Here is a 23,196-nt window from a genome sequence, read left to right as displayed (position 1 = left end):
TTTCCTTTGATCTTTTTTTGTGATAATTTTTATATCATGCTACTCGCTTGAGATAGAAAACTATTGCTAGAAACTAAGGACGCATGTGCTGTTGCTAATGAAATTCACAATGTTGTCATAGGTAAAATAGCGGTAAACAGATTATCATTGGTCATCTCAACTCAATAGACCACTTTCGAATTCATCCGTCACCGGAAAATACTCGTCAATTAGGCGCACCTTTGTGACGTCATTTACCAGATAGAGGTGGTCGCCTGTATCCCTGCACTATCAACATTCATCAAGCGTCTAAGTGATCCTCATTGTGCAGGATAAACTAGAAATAATTTTTGTTTCGTAGGTACTTAAGCTAAATTCCCTAATGACATTAGTGCTGATTGTCAATTATGAGAATTTAGTTTGTCGAATAAATTGTGCAATATAGTATTATAATTTTCCAACCACTCCCTCAACGTTGGAATGGAAGTGACGATGCCCCTAAACGCACGAATGATGTTCACTAAAACCAGAGTTTTTGACGGCGATGCATCGAACTCGAAAGTTGTCTATTGCTTTTCTAGCTTTCGCCGTACCGGCTCAAGCGAGAAAACCAATCTCGTTGAGATGATTAAAGATAATCTATAATTATACTGTGGGTTCATTATAATTCATTGGATACCAATGTTGTGGATTTCTTGGGTACAGTTTAACCACAAAGTTAAATATTCAATGAATGACACATTTTCTTAAGGCTTGTATGCAGACTTTGGCAAAAAAAAAATCTGATATCCACAAACATGTAAGTTTTCCTTACTCTATGAAATGGTACCCACAAAAAAAAATGAATCCACAGTATATGGTTTGGCTGCCTTTTGTAGGATTAGCTTACAAATGCATTGCCATCCTCTTTGTTTAACAAGTGTTTGTGTAATATGCCTTTTTGTAAAAGACAGCAATGTTAGAGCTGCCTTATGCATTATTTGCAAGCCTCTGTCTTCTTTTGAATGATCTGCTGGTCTTTTGGTTTGGAAAGCAGTTTGTATATGATGCCCTATTAAGTATATATTTTCTAGTCTCTTTGGTAGATAAATGATATGTGGGAGATGTCTTATCATGAATTTTATGCTGGTCTCCTTATTTTGGGCAAGTGCTGCATAAGATGCAGTTAAATGCTATCATTCTAAATTTATATCCATACTCATTTCACATCACCTTGTCCTCGTCCAATTCATATATGGACATTTAACACAAGCTCATCCATCAATTTTTACAAGTCAAAAATAGTATTCGGTATCATCTGACTACAGCTATCAGTAAACAAGTATATGTTCAGATATCTTTTATACAGTAAGGCATTCAATATAAAATTCAGATATTAACTTAAATTCAAGAAAACAAGCAGGCAAGGTGAGTAAAATATAAAGACGGATTAAATAAAACATGCTTTAATATAGAAAATTGAAAATAAATTAACTGAAGCAGGTATTATTCTAGTAATAAGCAGTTTTCATAATTCAAGCAAATATAATTTAAACTGATGCAAATCGGTGAGGTTTTTAAATATACTGAGCTTGATTTTTTTTTTTTTAATTAGAATTTTTCTGTCGCAACTGATCATAATTTATCAGACTCTTTCATTATTGAAATAATAGTTCTCGACAATCAACAACGGATTCAATTTTATTGAATCAATTTATAACAGAGATGCTTTATGTTCTAAATTTAAATGAAATAATACAAAAAGTCATGTTATATTTTACAATTTCATATAAAAGCCTTCTAGTTTTATAAGCATTAGCATTAAAAAGTCTGCAGTAAACCTTTGTGGCATAAAAAAAATGTTGATTTCATGTAAGGAAATGTATAGATTATTCTAATGTTTCAATTTCATAAGGTTTTTTTTTCTCTCTTGGTTATGAACAAAATAATGCAAAAGTTAACAAACACACACAGAACAGCCTAGCTAATATGAAGTGCATTGAGAATAATTTTTGTTTCAGTTATACAATATGACAAGGTAACTGCTCTGTCTAAGCTATGAACATTTAATGCTAGTTACAGGTAATAAAATTGGTAGAACAAAAAAGTCAAGGAGTTAAGAAAACCTTCTAAAACTAACATTTGAATAGAAAATACATAAGGAAAAACTCACATTAATCCTATTGATACAACTAAATACTTTTAGAAATATTCCCATAGAAATAATAAATAAAACAGAAAATCAACATTTTCTACCCTTTTCCACTACAGGTAAAAATAAAACAAGCGCAAAATAACAACATTTGTTTGTTTTGTACCTTGTTTTTGTGACTGTACCCAAATGCCTTGTTCCCCGATTATAAATCCACCATCAAACATTGCATTGGTGGAAATATCATCTAAACTGACTTCTTCATTGCCAGTTCTGTGGTCTGTTAATCAAATAGGGTAAATAATGAATTATGTGTGTGGTTATAGTTATCATGACCCTACTGAGAATGGTTGTCTGAAAAAACAGACATTTACCTGGATATAAATGTTATTTTAGTAGTAACAGGTATTATATTTTTTTTATGACAAATCAAAGTGTTTATTGATGTAAAGACCGTTATAAGAATTATATATTTATATCCTGAAATATTTTGCTTATTATTTACTAAAAGCCTTGCATATTTTTCCCCCTGAAGTCTTCCTTCACCCATGAACCACAGCATACAAAAATACTATGTTATTAAGTTTCTATGCTGTTTGAGGTAAATTTTGGATGGTTTTGCTGTATCAAAATCTGTACTTAATATTAGATCAAACCATGTACATAGCTACAAGAAATCGTCTATAGGAATTATTTTAGAGGTCAGTTTCCATGCATGTAACATGAATGGAAAACTGCATAAAAACCCTTATCATTCTCCATTTCTGTGAAATATACACATATAAATAATAATGTCATATCTTCATATATCTGATAAAGTTCATTTAAAATTTCTAAATTTTATGCATTTCCCTATATTTTGAGCAAATTTGAAGTAGTTCCCTTAATTACTCCTAATTAACAGTTGATATAGTGTTAAGACAAGGACTTCTTGAAGGGTAACCAATCAATGCATCTTTGGCTTTTTTACTGATTGTCATGTGAACCTTAGCCATGTGTGCATGGCTAACCCTCTTAAGTTTGGTTAGTTTTCATCTTACATTTCTTATCAGTTTCCAGAATCCAAAATTATTCCAGATTCAAATAATTCCTTGTTTCATTTCAATATAAAAAAGAAGATGTGGTATGATTGCCAATGAGACAACTGTCCACACGAGACCAAAATGACACAGAAATTAACAACTATAGGTCAATGTACGGCTTTCAACAATGAGCAAAGCCCATATTGCATAGTCAAATTCTTTTTTTTGCACTGATTTTATATATAGGATTAGAGGCAGGGATGGGGTAATTGAAAATGTAATGGTAATTAAGTGTAATGCATTACAATTTTCCATGTAATTGAATGTAATGTGTAATTGAGCATTTTTTTAATTACTTGTAATGGTAATTTAATTAATTACAATGAAAAAAGCATGTAATGCTCAATTACTTTTGAATTACATTTCAATTACATGTACTTTTATGGTGTTTATGATAAGGATTTATGTTTAATAATATAAATTGTAAAGTTATATTTATTTTTCAAATATTGATATCACATACTTTCTGTAATTTATTCTAAAGTTTTTATATTACTTATTTGACCAACAGAATTTTTTCTGAATTGTCTTATGATTTGAAAAAAAACATATGTAGATTGAAAAGTAATAAATCACCATGTTAAACAAAAACAAAATAAGTGTGAAAAATCTTTATGAGAGTTCATTTAGAATTCAAATTTACTGCACACAATCATTTTGTCAAATTAGTATACACAAAAGGATTATAGATATAAAAATTAACAGCTGTAAAAACAAACAGCAATTAATCAGATTGAAATGTCCAGGGGCATTGCCACTATTACATGTATTTTGTCTAATTATCAAAATATTGCTAAGATATAGACATTATACACATTGTTTGTACTAAAAATTATTTTCAATGTTGTGACAAGGATACCTTTTAATAATTATTAAGTGATTCTTTTTTTATTTATTTATAATTTCTTTATTCATGCTATGTTTTATCTAAATAACTTTATTTCTGAGATGTCAAAACACCCCTTAATGTATTGGCAAGTTAATAGGAACTAATTTCCTCTTCTATCAACACATCTACTGGTTACGGAAGTATAATACCTCCATGTTCTAATCAAGCGATATATGCCACATTAGCTCCGAAAGAAATACTTTTGAGAATGACTGTCAAAGTGTACCATTGTGTACAGACCAGAGAGATGCAGACTAAATGACAAAACATTAAAATTACTCATGATTATCAAATGTAACGCTTAAACTATGTTTACATGAATATTTTACACATACATTATACATACATGTATAATATTGGTTAACAAATATTATTCATGATGAAGTGTAATGTGTAATTTAATTAATTACTTTAGTAAAGTAATTGTAATTTAATTAATTACATTTCAAAAACTGTGTAATGTGTAATTAGTGTAATTGACCATTTTTGCAATGTAATGTGTAATTTAATTAATTACATTCCAATGTAATTGACCCCAAGTCTGATTAGAGGCTCATTTTATAAATCTTCTTGTATCTCAATATTTTATTTTGATTTCAAAGTGATTGTCTGAATTCTTGTTTTACAAGCATAAGAACTATCAGCCAAAGACTAAACTAGTGCTGGCAATCTCAGAGATACAATTTAGGTTTGAATATTCAAATACTTTATTACACTAATCCATTCTCTTCAAGAAAACTGTATAATGCAATGACTCTGAATTTTACTTTGTATATACATTGTACTGAAGTATCAGTGAACATTACATGAACCTTAGCCATGGCTAATTACTTTCTATCTCAACAGAAGGATTTTTTTTCAGTTTTACCATATACTTCTCAATATATATATATATGCAAAATTTTACAACATTATTTTAAATTACTGATGAATCAAATTATCAAGAAAGGATGTTTTCTTTACTATTAGCATTGTCCCGCTTTGACAATAATGTAATACAAAATAGGTCATGTTTGATCAAGAAGAGCAAAATATTCACTTAATCACTGAATCATTAATTTGAAACAGCAAATCTAAAGTCTAAAATATCTAGAAGCTAAAAAAAACAAAATAATTTTTGACTATATAATTTATAAGAAATAAATTTAATCTCCCTCAAAATGCTACCCCCAGCTTTCCCAACCCCCCCTCAAGTCGAACACCAGTTTTTCCTTCAAATGCCTCATATCCTAGATCAAATCAAGTATCAATGAAACTTCTGAATCTGAAATACTATCATAATTTAGAATAAATTGAAGGAATGAAATTTACTGCCATTAAAATCAGATTTCTTTCATATAGTCATAGTTTATTTCACTGATGACTTAAGTTATAAGTGACACAATATAGAACTCTGTGTGCAGTTTCCAGAACTATACTAATGCCCTAAGGTGGTTTTGTTTTTTATATAGAATTAATGGGTTTGGAAATTTTTTCCTAAACAATTAACAACAAACTTATTTTGTCTTCCAAATGAAACAAAAGAACAGCACTCCAATGTCTCCTGCAGAGGCACATATTTTACCTTTACCTGACAAAGGGCAGTTACTCCAACATTTTATTTTGTTCTTTTCAACTTTTTATTAATAAGTGCAATACAGTTTTTCATATCATTGTATTTCAAAAGGACATTTCTTCAGTTGAACATCACTGATTATGACTTGTCAAAGACCTTACTGGTTTATATCTTTTGCTATAAATTTCATGTCCAACAATAAATGTAGGCCTGAGAGGGGGTCTAATTGGGGAATTGTGATCCTGGATCCTGCTTACTGTTTTGTCAGATTCCCGTATCCCACTTAAACTATGTACGTTAGCAATTCTCTTTTTATTTTGTAATTTCCCGTGTCCTGCTAGACCTCTATCTCTTCTAAGACATTTCTGATATAACCTTTTTATTATAAATTTCATAAAACGATGACAAGAAATATAGGTTTGAGATCGCTTACAATGCAATTTTTCAAAGAATTTTTATTTGCAAGGGAAGGGTAAGCAGATCTGCACCACTTAATGTAATAATTGAACTGGTCTGATACAAATCATGTCAATATAAACCTTTCAGTATCAATTTTATTAAATTTCTACAAACAATGCAATTTTCATATGGGGGGAATAATTGCCTTAAAATAAGTTGATTTTCACTAATTTTAACTCCTCAGACACATTGCTGATATGAACTCTTAATATAAATATCATTTAAAATCTGGCATAAACTGATAGTGTGAGAATACGGACATATCTGTTGGGACAGACATCTAGTATTTCTACAACAAGTCACAGTACTCATCAGCTATTTGTCTACATATCTAGCTTCATGAACTAGATGTCTACGTAATATTCTATTTGTGTTGTGCTGATAGCTAGCACACCTATATATAGTGATAATGTAACCTCACCTGTAAATATTATTTCTGGTATTTTGTCATTATTTTGCTGATGATGATGATGATTATGATGGTTAGTCATATGTTGAGCAGAATTGTTGATTCCTCTCCGTGAGGAGTTAAGATTAATTAAGTCTATTTGCTGAGGATGGAAATACGAGGGCTGTTGCTGCTGATGTATGCCCATGGCCTGTGACATTGTGATAGAATTCTGCTGTGATATTCCATTCTGATGTAATGATGTTTCTATTGTATTGTAATGGTTATCAGGTGACTGAAAAAGAAATAATAAATCAATCAAGTTCAACAGTGAAACCTGTCTAAAAGGACCATATGAAGTTTTATCGGTCGTCCCACTGTCTATATCACTCTGTTCAGCTCTTAATATTATTCCGTATCATGTCTTTGTGACGTCAAATACGTTGACCCGGCCTTAATAACTTTGACCCGGACATATCAGCGACGTCATAATGTTTGAACCGACGTTAATAACTTTGACCCGAACTTATCAAGTCATCTTTTATGTCCTGGTGAAACAAAGAAAACACTTCTGAAACACGCAAATATAGCCCGATAAATCGATTTTCAGATTATCTGCATATTGATATTGTAAAATATCAGCTGCTTGACATTATATGAAGGCTTTTTGATCTCGTTCGCTACGCTCACTCGACAAAAAGATTCATATTATGTCTCGCAGCTGATATTTTACGATATCAACATGCAGATAACCTGATAATCGGTACGTTCTAATGAAACAGGTGCAAGTATATGCAGAAAAATTTGTTCAAGAAAAATCATTGTATGCCCAAGATAGAGTTCAGACAGAGACCTGCTTACGGAATTTAGACTATATAACAAAGCATTTCATTTCTACATTGGAAGGAACTATTTATTTTTTTTGTCACTGTTTTGGCAGTGCAGTCAAAAGTCAGATTCTGTAAATTTTCACAAAAGTCAACCAAATTGTTTCTGCCAAGTAGCCAATACAGCAGCGTAAAGGAGGGATAAACAGAAGATCCACTATATCCCTCCTTCTTTAAAAAGCAGAGTAAAAACTGACGTCAACCATTTCTTATGACTTAAGTGCTATGCATTATTGACTACAGAGCCACAAATAAACAATTAACTTTGAACTAAACATTTTTTTTTAAAGTAGAAATTTATTTAAATGAAATGATGAACTGATAACACAGAAATATGTCACCTGTCCACATAAAATTCAGAAAAAAACAATCAGATGAACAGCAACATTGCTAATTCATTCAAAGCCTGAACAATTATTTCGGTGGCAGGGCCTAGAAAAAGTCGACAAACTGAGATGCACTGATAGTAATGCAACTTCATACAAAATATCATTGATCTATCACAAGTAGATCCTACCAAACTAACTTAAGCCGAAAACTTAACATTGAACAAGAGTGCACACACTGTAAGTCTCGCCTTCTTTACTAATCATTGATTTTATGATGATAGTCGTAAGTATAAAGCTTGATTACAACTGTCACATAAACTTAACATTAACCAAGATAGCTAAACAAATACCAATGAACCATGAAAAGTAGGTCAAGGTCAGATGAACCATGCCAGGCAGACATGTACAGCTAACAAAGCTTCCATACAACAAATATAGTTGACCTATTTTTTATAGTTTAAGAAAAATAGACCAAAACACAAAAAATTAACACTGCAATGAACCGTGCAATTGAGGTCATGGTCAAATAAAACCTGCGGGACTGACATATAGACCATAATATATTTCCATACACCAAATATAGTTGACCTTTGGCATATAATATTAGATAAAAAGACCAAATCTTAAAAACCTTAACTTTGACCACTGAACCATGAAAATGAGGTCAAGGTCAGATGACATCTGCCCGCTAGACATGTACACCTTACAACCATTCCATACAACAAATATAGTAGACCTATTGCATAAAGTATGAGAAAAACAGACCAAAACACAAAAACTTAACTATAACCACTGAACCATGAAAATGAGGTCAAGGTCAGATGACACCTGCCAGTTGGACATGTACACCTTCCAGTCCTTCCATACACCAAATATACTAGCCCTATTACTTATAGTATCTGAGATATGGACTTGACCACCAAAACTTAACCTTGTTCACTGATCCATGAAATGAGGTCGAGGTCAAGTGAAAACTGTCTGACAGGCATGAGGACCTTGCAAGGAACGCACATACCAAAAATTTTGATTTTTTTTTTCAAGTGGTCACTGAACCATGAAAATGAGGTCAAGGACATTGGACATGTGACTGACGGAAACTTCGTAACATGAGGCATCTATATACAAAGTATGAAGCATCCAGGTCTTTCACCTTCTAAAATATAAACCTTTTAAGAAGTTAGCTAACGCCGCTGCCACCGCCGCAGGATCACTATCCCTATGTCGAGCTTTCTACAACAAAAGTTGCAGGCTCGGCAAAAATGTCTTATCTAGGGGTCATGGCCTCAAAACAGTTGTTGATCTGATATGTACTGATAGTCATTAAATATCAATGATCTATTACAAGCAGTTCTAACAAACTAATTTAAATAGAAAATTGCTTGTTAATTCAAAACTGCTGGACGATGGCCTTTGGGGAAGGTCCTTGAAATAGTCACCAAAAGGATATGAACTGTAAAAAATATTCCAATTGTTATAAGAAGATATGTAATGTATCATACATAACAGGTACTATTGTCATGTATATGTAAGAAATAAATCTCAATGTTAACTATCCACCTACATTAACATTTACAACAGGTCAGTTTTACTTAGTAACCTTTCATGTGACATTCTGTAATCTATGATTTATCATATCATCATAATTTTACTTGAATATTATACATATATCACTTTCCAAAAATAGATTCATTTACATAGTAACTGTTCCATGAAGACAGAAGCTATATGTAGTAACAAAACAAACACATTTGGCTTCAAGGCAATAATTACTTCGACATGGAGCATTTAATATTGAAAGTTAATTGTATCATTTATCTCTTCTGTTCCAGGCTATAAAGAATACATTATCTAGCATTTAGGTATTATTATCAAGATAAATCCAATTTAGGAGATTAAATGATCAAAATATTCAATCTTCACTGAAGTTGAAGGTCAGTTACAATACATTTTGGTCTAGATCCTGATATTTATTTTTCAAGTTTATACTCTTGTATAGTTTTTCTTAATATTCCAGTTGAAAGGATATATGCATAATCCTATGTTAAAATTTTACAACAATATTTTAAGTTCAGATTTTCTGCTGCAATTGACATTTTAAAATTTAATCACATTTTACATGTTTTGCGATTTTGTAATTATAGACTAAAATGCGATCTAAATTTTTGAGATATTTAGAAAAATCCTTTTTAATTTGTATAATAAATTTCAAAATGTGAGTTTAAATTATTGCGATTATAAGCCTGTCACATTTTTGCAATAATTTCAATTATCGCTATTTTGTGCATTTTTCTTTTGATCTTTTTTTGTGATAATTTTCATATCATGCTCCTCGCTTGAGATGGAAAAATTATCGCTAGAAACTAAGGAGGTCATGTGGCGTTGCTAACGAAATTGACATGAAATTAACAACGTCGTCATAGGTAAAATAGCGATAAACAGATTATCATTGGTCATCTCAACTCGGTTGCTTTTCTCACTTTCGCTGTACCAGCTCAAGCGAGAAAATCAATCTCGTTGAGATGACCAACGATAATCTATAAATATTTCAAAGTAGAGTATAATATTTTTTAAACAATGACATTTTATAAACTGGTTTCTTAGTCAATCTGAATACATTTTAACCAATTCCTCTATAGAACATATGTGCTTGAGAATACATCGGTAAAAAATACACTGTATTCGGTAAAAAAATACACTGTCATTTCTGCAAAAATGAATGACTATTTTATATGATGATGATGATGTGAGTTTTTAACAACCTTGACTGGCTATACAGCCCTCACACTGTTGGTCCTTCGTTTATGTTATTGATACTTACCATGTTAAACTGTTCAAACTGATGCTGTAACGCATTTGTTTGATGTTGTTGCTGCTGGAGTTGAAAATTATCTACAAACGATGAATTACTATTCCATGATGGCGTGAGACCAGGTGACTGTGAAGGAGAATATGATGTTTGAGACCGTGGTGATGTTGGCGATTGGCAGTTGGAATCAGAAACACTGTTTCTATAGTGGGATAATGATGGCTACAAAATAAGTTAAACAAAGTTAAAAATAATATAAAAACAAATACTATGGTCTTGTTTTTAATAGTTTTGACCATTAAGTAATACATAGAGGACATTTAGGAACTTTTCATATGTAATTTGTAATTCAAGCATGTAATAACCAGACCTGCTAAATAATACTTGCGACTTTTACCACTTACAGGTTTAGCATTATGATTAATGCTTATTGTTAAATTTCAGGTTTTGTGAGAAGTTAGCCCACAAGGACCAATAGTGTTTGATCATTTGATGAAACCTATTTCATAACTTCGTTGCCTTTCATTGTCGCATTAGTTGTTGATGGTCAGCGTGCCTGTTCTATTGTTATACAATCTTTTGACCATTACTTATATTCTTTCTGACTATAAACTTGTTGCTTGTTGAGAAAGATCTGAAGTTATTTCTAGTATTTTTTGTTTTGTTATCCTCTTATGAGTATAACCCATTTCTCTTTCTTGATCTTTTTGAGGATATTTATCGATAAGCCTAAGAAGTCACAGTAATAACTATACAATTGCCAGAGACTAATTTATGTCATTTTAAAAATGTAATGGTGTGTCTAATTCACGGATGCTGTGAGCACCTGTAATCACCCCCAGTTTTTGTTGGTGTTCGTGTTGCTTAGTCTTTAGTTTTCTATGTTGTGTCTTGAGTACTATTATTTGCCTGTTTGTCTTTTTCTTTTTTAAGCCATGGCATTGTCAGTTTATTTAAAATCTATGAGTTTGAATGTTCCTCTGTCATCTTTTGATCCTCTTTCACTGAAGACCGTATCCTAATTATTATTATATAAAACTTTCTACGGTGGTACACCAGTTCAAAAATGTGTTGAATCTGTGACAGTTTAGGTAAGGAGAACTAAAACCCAAAAGTGATAAAGTTTGTTATTGTTTTTAGTTCTCTTTACCTAAACTGAATCTGTCACGAATTTACACATTTTTGAACTGAAGAGTACCACTGTAGACAGTTCTATTATGAGTATAAATTCCTGAATATGTCAAAATGTAAGATATGCAACTTAAAAGAATTTTCTATCTGTAAAATAATTCATAAAAATTTCATGAACACAACTCTTAAACGTATTGATTCTACTTTGTACAAGACTGATTTAGTGTGAACAACAACACACACACACTATAACCCTTGAACCTTATATATTGTGTGTGGACAAAAAACACTTCTGAATGACATGATATTTTTAAATCTGAAATATCTACAAGTAAAATAACAGAATGAAAAATAATAAAGCATGCTTCAAAGAAACAAATATATATATAAACAACATAAATAAGTGTTCCAGATAAAGATTGTGCGATTTAAAGTAAAAATGTTGAATCTGATTCGCATACACGAAAAGGTTAAATTAAACTGATTTGAATATAAAGAATTTTGCATATTTATTAATATGAGATAAATACATTTTCTACACTCCCAGAAAACAGATCAAAAACAAAACATAACATTTCAAACATTATATCTAAACTTTAACTGGATTTGAGAAATGAAATTCAGATGAATTTATGAGTTTCTTTAGAAAACATTAGCTAGAACTTTTTTTAAATCAATAGTAGAATAATACTTTTATAAGAACAGATTTAAAGCTATGAATGAAGGCAAATATTATCTGGAACACTATGAGTTACTAACCTCGGTCTCATTTTGGTCACATGCAGTAACACAAACTTGTGGCACCCTAGACCCCTGCTGTATATGATTGGATGAAGGAGATGGGTGTGACTGAGATACTTGGGGGTTGGGGTGATGGGAGGCTCCATGCCTCTGCTGCTGCTGAAGGTGGTACAATATTTGCTGCTGCCTAATGCGGGGATCCAGCGGCAGTTGTGTAGGGTCAGGGTTCACAACCTAAAGGTCAAACAAAACACACACAAAATACTACAACGAATACTACAACAAGGATGGATACAGGTTTCTATATAATATGATAATGAATGAGTACTGAGGATTCATTAACTTACCAACGGGGTTACCAATTTCCATGGTTAGAGGTCAATCATAACTACTCAGCCATTCTCACTATGCAGAAAAAAACTTTGTGCAACCAGAAAGGCTCTAGTAATTGCGATTGGGATAGAGATTTCCAAAATTTTGAGGATATCTGATTTTTGCCATATTACCACATACAAGTCTGTATGCAATTTTTACTTGAATTCTTTGTTTAAAATAACCCACGGTATCTACGAAACTTGATACCCAATGAATAATGAATCCTCAGTGCATTTTTTTTTAATTTTCAGCAAAGGAGACTGGTCAAAATGAAAAATATTTCACAACTAAAGTTAGCTTAGCAAAATATTTATCTGCATGCATCCATCTTTGCAAACTTAAAATAATCAGTGCAAACATAATACACAATAAAAGGCTAGTATTTATTTTCCATTGAAAAGCACCCAATTCATTCTTTAATAATTCAGAAATGCTGTAATAATCTTTCTAAAATATTAGTAAATTGATATTAAATATTATTGTAGAAACTTTGTTGAATGAAATACAAATAATGATAAATCAATTTAGGAATTTAAATTTCAAATAACACATATTCAGTTCTCAATTTAAAACTATATATTCAGAATTATATGGTACATCCTTCGGGCTTTAAATTTCCAAGAATGTTTTATTACATGATTTTTTAAATATTTATGTGCATTTGAGTAATTGGAACCTGTATTAAAAGCTTGGTTTTAGTTTTCATTTTTATTGTACAAGCAAATGAAATTAAATAATGTTTACATGTCAGATATGGTAAAAGTGAACAATTTATGAAATTTATTATTTTCAAAAGTCAAGCTTAAAAGGTGGTAAATTTCTGATAATCAATAAGATAAAGACTAGGAATGTGTATTTATTTTCTCAAAGGAATTTTTATACATATATATACATTAATGTTTCAAATTTTTATAATATAAACGCTGTCTACACTAGGTTTATAAAACAAAGCATTTAACACTGAATAACATGATATCTTTAATCTAACTAAAGTCAATTCAAACAACATCATATTTAGACAACAGCAATTTAAATAAACCTTTGACACAAAGATATGTCTTGCTTATATGTATTTTTTAGTAAAATGCAAAAAAAATTAAATTATAATGACAATACTTTAAACAGGAAAACCATGCAAAAACATTCAAGTAAATGAACCATGACTGAAGGTGAAGGACAAAATAATCTCTGTGGAAATGAGAATGACAATATTAATACAACTGCATACAAAATAACAATGACTGCTATAAGTTGTTCAATTTGAAGCTGACCTAAACTCGTTGACTTTAACATGTAAACTAAGCAATAGTTGCCAAGTCAATAGACCATGACTGAAGGGGAAGAGTCAAATAATATCCATGGAAATGAGATGTGCCAATGCTATAAATACAACTGCATACAAAATATCCTTGACCTATCACTTGGGGTAACCCAAAAACGTACCTAATCACATGCTTATACATCATGATGCTGCTGTCTGACCCAGTATGCATCAGAATCTCTTTCTTAATTTTGCCGAGGCCAAACAAAAACTACTGTGAATTCATTAATATTTTTCGAATACTTGTTTCTGAGGATTTCAAAGCTAAAAGAAAATAAGAACAATAATTCAAGAGCCTGATAATATATAAATCACAAGTCTTTTAATTAGGGAATATGAAGAAACCATTAACTAAGAATGCCTCCAAATTCCAAATTAAAACTTAAATCCATGTCAATCTACATGCCTAAATAAAAGAATCAACAGTATAATTTTTGCTTCAAAATACAGAAATATTGAATCTGACTTGATATGCAAGAGACATCCGTTACTTTAATAATATTTTTAATGCTGTGCATGGCTACATCTGCTACTGACAACAACAATGTCTCTGATAAATAAAACCATGACAATATTGTTACTTACACTGAAAAAAAACCATGACAATATTGTTACATACACTGAATAATACAATGTCAATATTGTTACTTACTCTGAGTAAAACCATGACAATATTGTTACATACACTGAATAAAACAATACTTACACTGCCTGGAGGAGAGTGTGGCATTCTCATTTGAGGAGACTGAGGTCCACCACTTAACACAAGTGGACTAGGATGGCCACCTGGCCGTCGCCTTTGGTTGGGGCTCTGTTGTGTAGGACTACCAGGCTGAGGGCACATACCCTGCATGTGAGCACTTGTGGGAGAAAGATTTCCCTGAGAACAGCCATAAGCTTCTTCAGCATCGATTGGTGTTGTAAGAGGTGACTGGAAATGGACTACAGTTAAATCTGGCAAGGAACCAGTATTACTGGTGATTGGAAGATGAGTCATTTGCCCTATATGATTTTCTTCTTCTGTTGGATAAATGCTAAAAAAGGAATAATATTATCCAGAAATGATTTACTTTTCAAAAAATAAATATAAATATACAAATCATTACAATCATCACCTTACAAAATATTTTGAAGTGTAACTATTGCTCATTATGATCCAGTCTTGATCAAATAAATACGGATGTATCCATGGGATAGAGCTGATGCCCATGCTTGCATTCAACAATACAAAGGGATATAACTCAAGAACTGTAAAATTGATGCTTCCCTTATTCAAACTCGATCTGTATATCGCTGTAATAAACATTGTGTATAAGTTCATAACATTTGGTTGAGGCAAGCTTTAGTAAGAGAACAGAAACCAAAATTCCACAGAGCATAACTTTAGAATTGTAAAAGTGAAACCAACGCATTTCAAACTTGATAGGTGTTTGGTGATAAGTATTGTGTATTTGCTTCATAACATCTGGTTAAAAGGAACATGTAAGTTAGAAATTTTAAGGAACAGAAACGTAAAATTCAGCATTTTTTTTTACATTTATAAAGGGCATAACTTTAGAATGGTAAAATTGCACCACCAAAATTCAATCTTGATCTGTGTTGTGTGGTAATAAGAATTGTGTATAAATTCCATAACGTTTAGTTTCAGACAAACTTAAAAGACGGGAAACCATTTTAAGGATGTAGACGTACATTGGTCAAACTTAGTACCCCTCCACTACGTCGGGGGTATAAAAAATACATACAAAAAAGGTACAATTAATAATTACAGAAATTGTATATTAAGAATGTGTATGCACACCAGGAAATACATGTATCTTGTGGTCACTGGTGTCTCTTATTTCCTTATCTGACAAGTTCCTCATGATTTTTACGTTTGTTCGCTTATTTTTTCTTAGACTATGATTGAAAGACATATTTACAAATGTTAATTATAAGATCCTAACATTTTCAAAAGATTAACATATTGAATAATACACAATCCTTTTAATTTGACCAACTTTGTTGATTAGACTAGATCTGCACTCGTGATTTATGTACTATATGTAATTACAATGTATGTATGCCCTGTGGCATTAAAAATTCTTAATTACGTAAACATCAATCTTAAATCCTTTCAATGAGGAAACACTGTAATATTTATATCATATAAATTGTGGTCTCTGAAAGTTAATTCCCAATCCAAGGAGTGCATCTGTCTAAAAAACTTCCACAATAGATTAACATTAAATCATCCTCTACTTTGTAGGTAATAACATTACATTCCTTAGAGGATGAAGAAAAATATTTACAGTCAAAAACACAATTGATGATTAAAGTTGTGTAAGAAGTAAAATTTCCTCATCTTATCATTAATATTTACAAAAACAGACATAAAACATCTATATAAAGCACCAACCATAAACCACTTTTTATTATGATGATGTTTTTTTTAATGTCCAGTGGCAAATTACAGGTTTTTTTAGGATGAGAAAATGTATATGTGGTAGGAATATGATCCGAAAAGCAGAGATAGATTTTTAATGTGCTAGTCCACAATGTAACAGTCTGCAATGTCCCTCAGGCACATTATTTTGACTACTATGGTTTCATAATTATTCAATGGATACCAATTTTTGTGGATTTTGTGGGTACAGGTGAACCACACAATTAAATATACAACAATCTCAAATTTCCTATTTGCTTGTATGCATACTTAAAAAAAACCACGAAATAAAATATCCACCCACTTGCAAGTTTTCCTAAATCCATGAAAATTGGCACCCACAAAAATAAATGATTCCACAGTATCAGCCAACAAGTTTTTACTCTTTCCTAAATGCTGCGTGCTATGCTTATTAAAGCACCAACAATTAACAAGTCTTTGGTTTGACCTGACTGGTGTTCCTAACCCACAATCTACTTCACTGGAGGCCAGCATGCTACCACAAGGCAATCAAGGCAGTTATTTATTCTTATAAGTATCAGTGGTGGATCCAGGGGGAGGGTTCCAGGGGTTGGAACCCCCCTTTTTTTGGGACGATCAATGCATTTGAATGGGGACATATAGTTGGAACACCCCCCCCCCCCTTTTTCCCTTTCTCCTGGGTTGGGAACCCCCTTTTTAAACTGGAGCCGCCCCCAAGTATCATGTATTAAAATAGCAAATCTGTGATATGAACAGCTCCTCATAATAAACTTTCTGTGTTCCATCTTTATAGATTAAAATATTAACACAAATACATGTACAGAAAGAATCAATAAAACCTATAACTGGAGGCTGTAAAGAGTCTGAAAGACTCACCTTGATTTATTCATAAAGAATCAAGAACTAATTTTAACAACCATGCTTGTTTGTTAGATGAAAGTAAATTCCCCTGTTAAAATTATTCCTACCAAACTTTGTAGGTTAGAAAGAGTTATGTTGTTGAAGAATACTGTAATATTTGTTCCAATGGAAATAATATTACAGAATATTTCTTCCACTTGGAACTATCTACATTGTGACAATTCCTCTTTCTTCCTTGTCGAAAGCCCACTGGCATTTTATTATAAAGTTTACTTACTTAATGTTAGGTACTTCACAAGACTTGGGTCTGGACTGTAACTGAAATGAGATATTGATATAACATTCATATGTATATTTCTGTTTTGAGCTGCTACATAAAATTTACTATCCTGGAATTAAGAGCATTTCCTGGCTGAATACCAACTTATAGACCATTGAAGATATATAAAACAAGGCATCAACATAATTTTAGAAAAAGGCAAACAACAATTTACTGTTCAACATAGTCTGTGCTGTTCATCATTCAGCAAAAATAGATGGGATCTGTATCCTATCATGGGACACAGTCACACAGATGATGCCCCTCTTGCATATAACATTATAAAGAGACATAACTCTAGAATGTTTAAAGTCATGCTACCCAATTTCAAACTTGATCTGTGTTTTCTGGTAATGTGCATTGTGTATAAGTTTCAAAACATTTGGTTGTGGCAAACTTAGTGGATAACAGAAATGAAAAATTCAGTGATTTTCCCTTTGTAAAGGGGCATAAATTTGGAACAATATAAGTGATGCCACCTGTATACTGCCAGAATTACTGTGTATATATGTTTACTGACAGAACAACGGGGATATATGTTAACTGACAGAATGACTGTGTATATGTTTACTGACAAAATGACTATGTTTACTGACAGAATGACTGTGGGTACATGTATACTGACAGAATGACTAAGTACATGTTTACTGACAGAACTACTGTGAGTACATGAATGATGTATACTGACAGAATGACTATGGGTATATGTATACTGACAGAATGACTAAGTACATGTATACTGACAGAACTACTGTGAGTACATGAATGATGTATACTGACAGAATGACTATGGGTATATGTATACTGACAGAATGACTGTAAGTACACGTATACTGACAGAACAACTGTGAGTACATGAATGATGTATACTGACAGAATGACTATGGGTACTTGTACAATGACAGAGCGACAGTGGGTACATGTATACTGACAGAATTATAAACAATCTTTTTAATTCATATTTTCAATTGCTTACCAGTGCAATATGGTTACCATTAAACCGAAACAAGTTATGGGGGAATATTACTCTAACTCAATTCATACTGTACTTTTATCTTTCACATTGACTTCACAATAATTTACATTATTCATGACAAAAACAATGTGCATGGAGATATGTGAACTCTACTTGTGATGTTTATACACACTAATCACCGGTAACTGCTATAACCACACCAGTACACTTGTAAACAAACTTCATATTTATTTTGACAACAAAAGAGTCCTAAAGTTTAAAATTGTATGACTTTCAATGATAAAAGATGATTTAATAGATATCAATGGTAAATCATGTCACGTTATTGATTTTCTGGTGATAATTTAAACCTATTAAGTTGTACTTTTCATGCTCGTTTTTGAACTTAATGACCTTGTTAGTAGATTTGTATTGAAGATTTGATTTAAATAGAGATCAAGGATATTGTTTACTATCCATGGGATATGAAATGTAAAAATTGGAATAAGAGTTCATCGCATATTATAAGTGCATTAGTCTAGATAATCAACAAGATACATTTTTTTACTTTGTAGAATATAAACTTGTCATTTGTACTATTGATTTCTCTGGAATGTGTTTGTAAAATTTATTTATAAGATATATAATAGATTTGAATAAAAATCTATGTAAATATCAATGTTTTTGTACTGTAATCTATCATACAGATGTCACACATTATGAGGAAAAAAGATGTGAGATAATTTCCTGTGGAGTCTTTTTATTTGGGGGATGCCAAAATTTGTTGATTTTGTTGATATAGTAGGTGAATCACAAACTTCAATGTTTGGCGAAATATGAATTTCTATAGGCTTATATATATACATGTATATGCAGACTTTGGCAGAATTAAAAAATGTTATATCCATGAAATTACAATTTTCCCTAAATCCACAAAAATGATATGAATCCACAATATACGAATTAAAACTAAAATGATTCAAACCCCCAACAATTCACATTTGTCACCTTTATAGAGAAATAAAGTTTTATGAACAGCAATAAGAGTTTATAAATAGAATGTCGTTGTACATGGCTCCCTCAGTATTTTCAAATAGGGATTTAAAATAGTTGTTTCCATAAAAATTATAGCATGGTATGCAGTATAAATATAGTTGACTATACAGTATGGTATTTCTCATTGTTTAAGGCTGTATGGTGCCCTATAATTATTTATATCCTTGTAATTTACACCACATCTTATTTCTAAAGTATACTTTGTCCCTGTTTATATTTATTTATTAAAAAATATGTATTTACCTTTTTAGCATCCCAGTAATTTTTCATTGGATCTCCATGGTCTCCTCCAACCACTTCTAGAACTGTAAAAGAATATATTTAAACCTATCATTTAAGTAAATGAATGCTTCACCATATTTAACACTTAAGAGGCAGGAGTAGGGTAGGAATTTACTTCAATTGTAGAGATTCTACTACAAGTTTCAGAGATTTATCATTTCACACTTCAGGGGCCTCAGTGGCCAGTGGTCTAAGTAATTACTACTGTAAATACTAGCCAGTCAACACTGAGATTGTGAGTTCAACCCCCTCGTGCAGGTGCACTCAACCCCGACCTTAATGGACTAGGATCATCAGTTTTCCTATTGAAGGTCTGTGGTCTACACTGGGCACTCCTGCTTGCTCTACCAATAAAATCTGGCCGCAACAAAATAACCCCAAAAGTGGTGCTAAAAAAATGTGTCAAAAAAAAAAATCAAATCAAAAGTCTCACTACACAGGCATATATGTTGATAACATGTAGTATGAAAGCAGATTTGTTTTATATAACACAATATTTGATATCTGCTGAAGCCCATTCAGGATCTTCATTAAACTATTTTTGGAATTTGATGTCACAAATTAGAAATATTGTGATCTAATATTAAAATTGTTATCATAATTTGTCAAGGAATAAATTAGTGATACAAATCTGTAGCATTAGTTATATCATATTTTCCTTATTCCTGATCAGTGATTTCTATAATTTATGATAACAGATAAAATGTACGAAATTGTGATTAAAATCTATTCGTTAATCTGGGATAACAGATTTATTTCCTAATCAAATCAGAACAAATATATATATGATAAGTTCTACAGATTTGTTACTTTGATTATCATCAATATATTCCATGATACGTACATTTAATTTGTTGAAAAAAATCATGTCAATTTAATAATAAAGATTTAAATCCATGATTAATCAGGTTAACAAAGAACATGTACACATGGAAATATCAATATGTATTTTGTAAGTTATTGTTATTACAAGCATTGTTCTAGTCTGTGTCATTTAACAACAATCACTTCCTGATTTCAATAATATCAGTTAATATAAAGAGTATTAAATCCAGAACAATTTTATGTCAATGAAACTCTGAGAAACCTTAAAACCTGATACAGATGTCAGTCAGCATCAAGAGGAACACATTTCGTAGGATTTCCTTATAAATTACATTTGTCATGCGAGGACCAGCAGGCAATGTCTGGCATAACACACGTATTGTATTTATAAGATATCATTTAGGCTTGTTACGTTGATGATTGAGGGGCTTCTTATTGACACTGAAGAATTCCATCACAATTACCATTTGCTGATTCTCTAACCAGACTAAATGTGAATGAATGTTATTCTCACTTTCATCCTAACTGATCTACAATGAGTCTATCTGGAATGTGTAGTTGAGGGCTGCTCTTTGATAGGTTTACAAATTGTTTGGACTTAGAGCTATAGGGTAAAGGTAAAGATGCTTGTCTAGACTCAAGACTATACTCATATGTTATATGTGATTGTCAATCACTGAAGACTTTTTAATGTCTTTATTTTAATCTATAGATATAAGAAGATGTGGTATTAGTGGCAATGAGACAACTCTCCATCCAAGTCACAGTTTGTAAAAGTAAACCATTATGCTTTATTTTGATTGGTTGCTGCCTCCCTAATGTGTGCCCACACATAATAACATGTATCCTTTGCTTATACTGTACAAAGTAAACAAACAAAAACATCCAAGGTCATTCAAAAATAAAATTGTCAATTCAGATCAGTGGAAAATTTACATTAAGTTTTCAGTCTAGTAGAAAATTGCATGGTAATATAAGATTATCTGTGTCTAAGTTTGTTAAGGATCACAAATCACATATCAGTTTTCTTTAGAATTGTTTCAAATGAAACATAAATAATATGATAATTTAACCAGCCAATAAAAAAACATGCATAAATACTACTTTTACCATTAAACAAATAATGCTTTTTGTATTTGACACAAAACTTTTTCTAAAAATATCAACACAGGGAATGCAATATTTTAACGGAAATAGATCTCTATTTGTTCAAAAATAACCTCAAAATCTGAGAGTTTGCTTGAAGAAAAATCTAATGCAGGCAAAAGTTATTGGCAAGCAAACTTTGGTTGTTTAAGGTCAACTCTAGGGTAGGTCCCTCCACTTCCCCCAGTTAAGAAGGGTAGGGTACATAGTTGGGGGAAATGCCTCCTTGAAAACCAATTCAAATAATAGAATGGACGTTCTAGAAAATTTCTGAGTAAATGATGAATTAACCATGCTGACACATGTTCCAACGTTGTTAGAGACATACCCTCTGGTACTAGGCAATATTAATACAAAAACTCTTATGGTTATGGCATTTTTCTATTTCCTGAATGAAGAAAGATTTCTTGTATATTTAATATTATACTGCACAGTGTGTGATAAAAAAGAAACAATAAGAGAAAGAGAAATGTGCTAATTTGTATGGTCTATCCTGCAAAAAGCTACAAATTTAGGTCAGTCACAACTGTTAAAGGTAAGAAGGGACTGTAAGAGGTTTTTTGTGTCTTCAATATTATTCAAAACAGTAATATTTTACCTGAAAATATACTTTTTTTCAAATTTTATTCATTTTGGAAGCCAACATAAAGCTTGAGTGTCGTAGAAGATTGGTACAATGATCTAAGAATACTAGAAGCTTTTATTATACATACTTCTTCTATGTGCTGGAGGTGTGGTAGGGCTGCTCATATGGTCCAAGTCTGAAGGCCCCATTGTACTGGTGTGTATGGCAGAATCTGAATTTGTTCTACAAAAGAAACAAAAGTTATGATCATCTATGCTATCACCTATGAACATTTCTTTATTGACTTCATTCACATTCTTTCATATATAATTATGCATATTCATAAACACTAATTTTAATTAACAATAAACATTGCTTTAGTATTTTTTCTCTGGCAACGATTCATATTCTTTACTTCACAATTTAATAATGGGACTTGGTGTTAAACATCTTCCTATCAATGAATTCACACTTACATTTTACACTGGATAATCAATTTTTCAATCAATAAGTTATAGGTCCTTTTATTGCAGTGTCAGATAGCATGGAATCAGAAAAAAATCTTTCAAGCAAAGGGCTTTTGAAAAAAAAAACTTAGCATTTGGCCTTCAGTCATTTTGGCCTAGGTCAGTGGCCATTGGTGTATATTGAATGCCATGTTCTATTGGGGTGTATTTTCAGACTTCACTCCAAGTGCTGACATTCAA

The 23,196-nt window shown here is 31.6% G+C and overlaps 1 protein-coding gene across 6 annotated transcripts in view; it reads right to left on the bottom strand.

The window, feature by feature from the left end:
- The window catches only part of LOC139519333 (CREB-regulated transcription coactivator 1-like), a 46,384-nt gene that overhangs the window by 6,183 nt on the left and 17,005 nt on the right, over positions 1-23,196 (bottom strand). For 2 of the 6 annotated variants that reach the window (XM_071311329.1, XM_071311328.1), the window contains 8 exons: positions 22,638-22,732; positions 19,915-19,976; positions 17,619-17,659; positions 14,780-15,107; positions 12,396-12,611; positions 10,518-10,727; positions 6,517-6,778; positions 2,277-2,390 (listed from right to left, as the gene is read on the bottom strand). In XM_071311329.1, the coding sequence (XP_071167430.1) occupies positions 2,277-2,390; positions 6,517-6,778; positions 10,518-10,727; positions 12,396-12,611; positions 14,780-15,107; positions 17,619-17,659; positions 19,915-19,976; positions 22,638-22,732 (1,328 nt within the window). The remainder of the gene's footprint in view (positions 1-2,276; positions 2,391-6,516; positions 6,779-10,517; positions 10,728-12,395; positions 12,612-14,779; positions 15,108-17,618; positions 17,660-19,914; positions 19,977-22,637; positions 22,733-23,196) is intronic. The other 4 variants (XM_071311331.1, XM_071311332.1, XM_071311333.1 and 1 more) reach the window with 3 other exon arrangements.

Source organism: Mytilus edulis, chromosome 4 (assembly GCF_963676685.1).
Source record: "Mytilus edulis chromosome 4, xbMytEdul2.2, whole genome shotgun sequence".
NCBI classification, from domain to species: domain Eukaryota; kingdom Metazoa; phylum Mollusca; class Bivalvia; order Mytilida; family Mytilidae; genus Mytilus; species Mytilus edulis.
The sequence above is the reverse complement of the archived record's forward strand: the minus strand, read 5'-3'. Positions and strand labels throughout refer to the sequence as shown.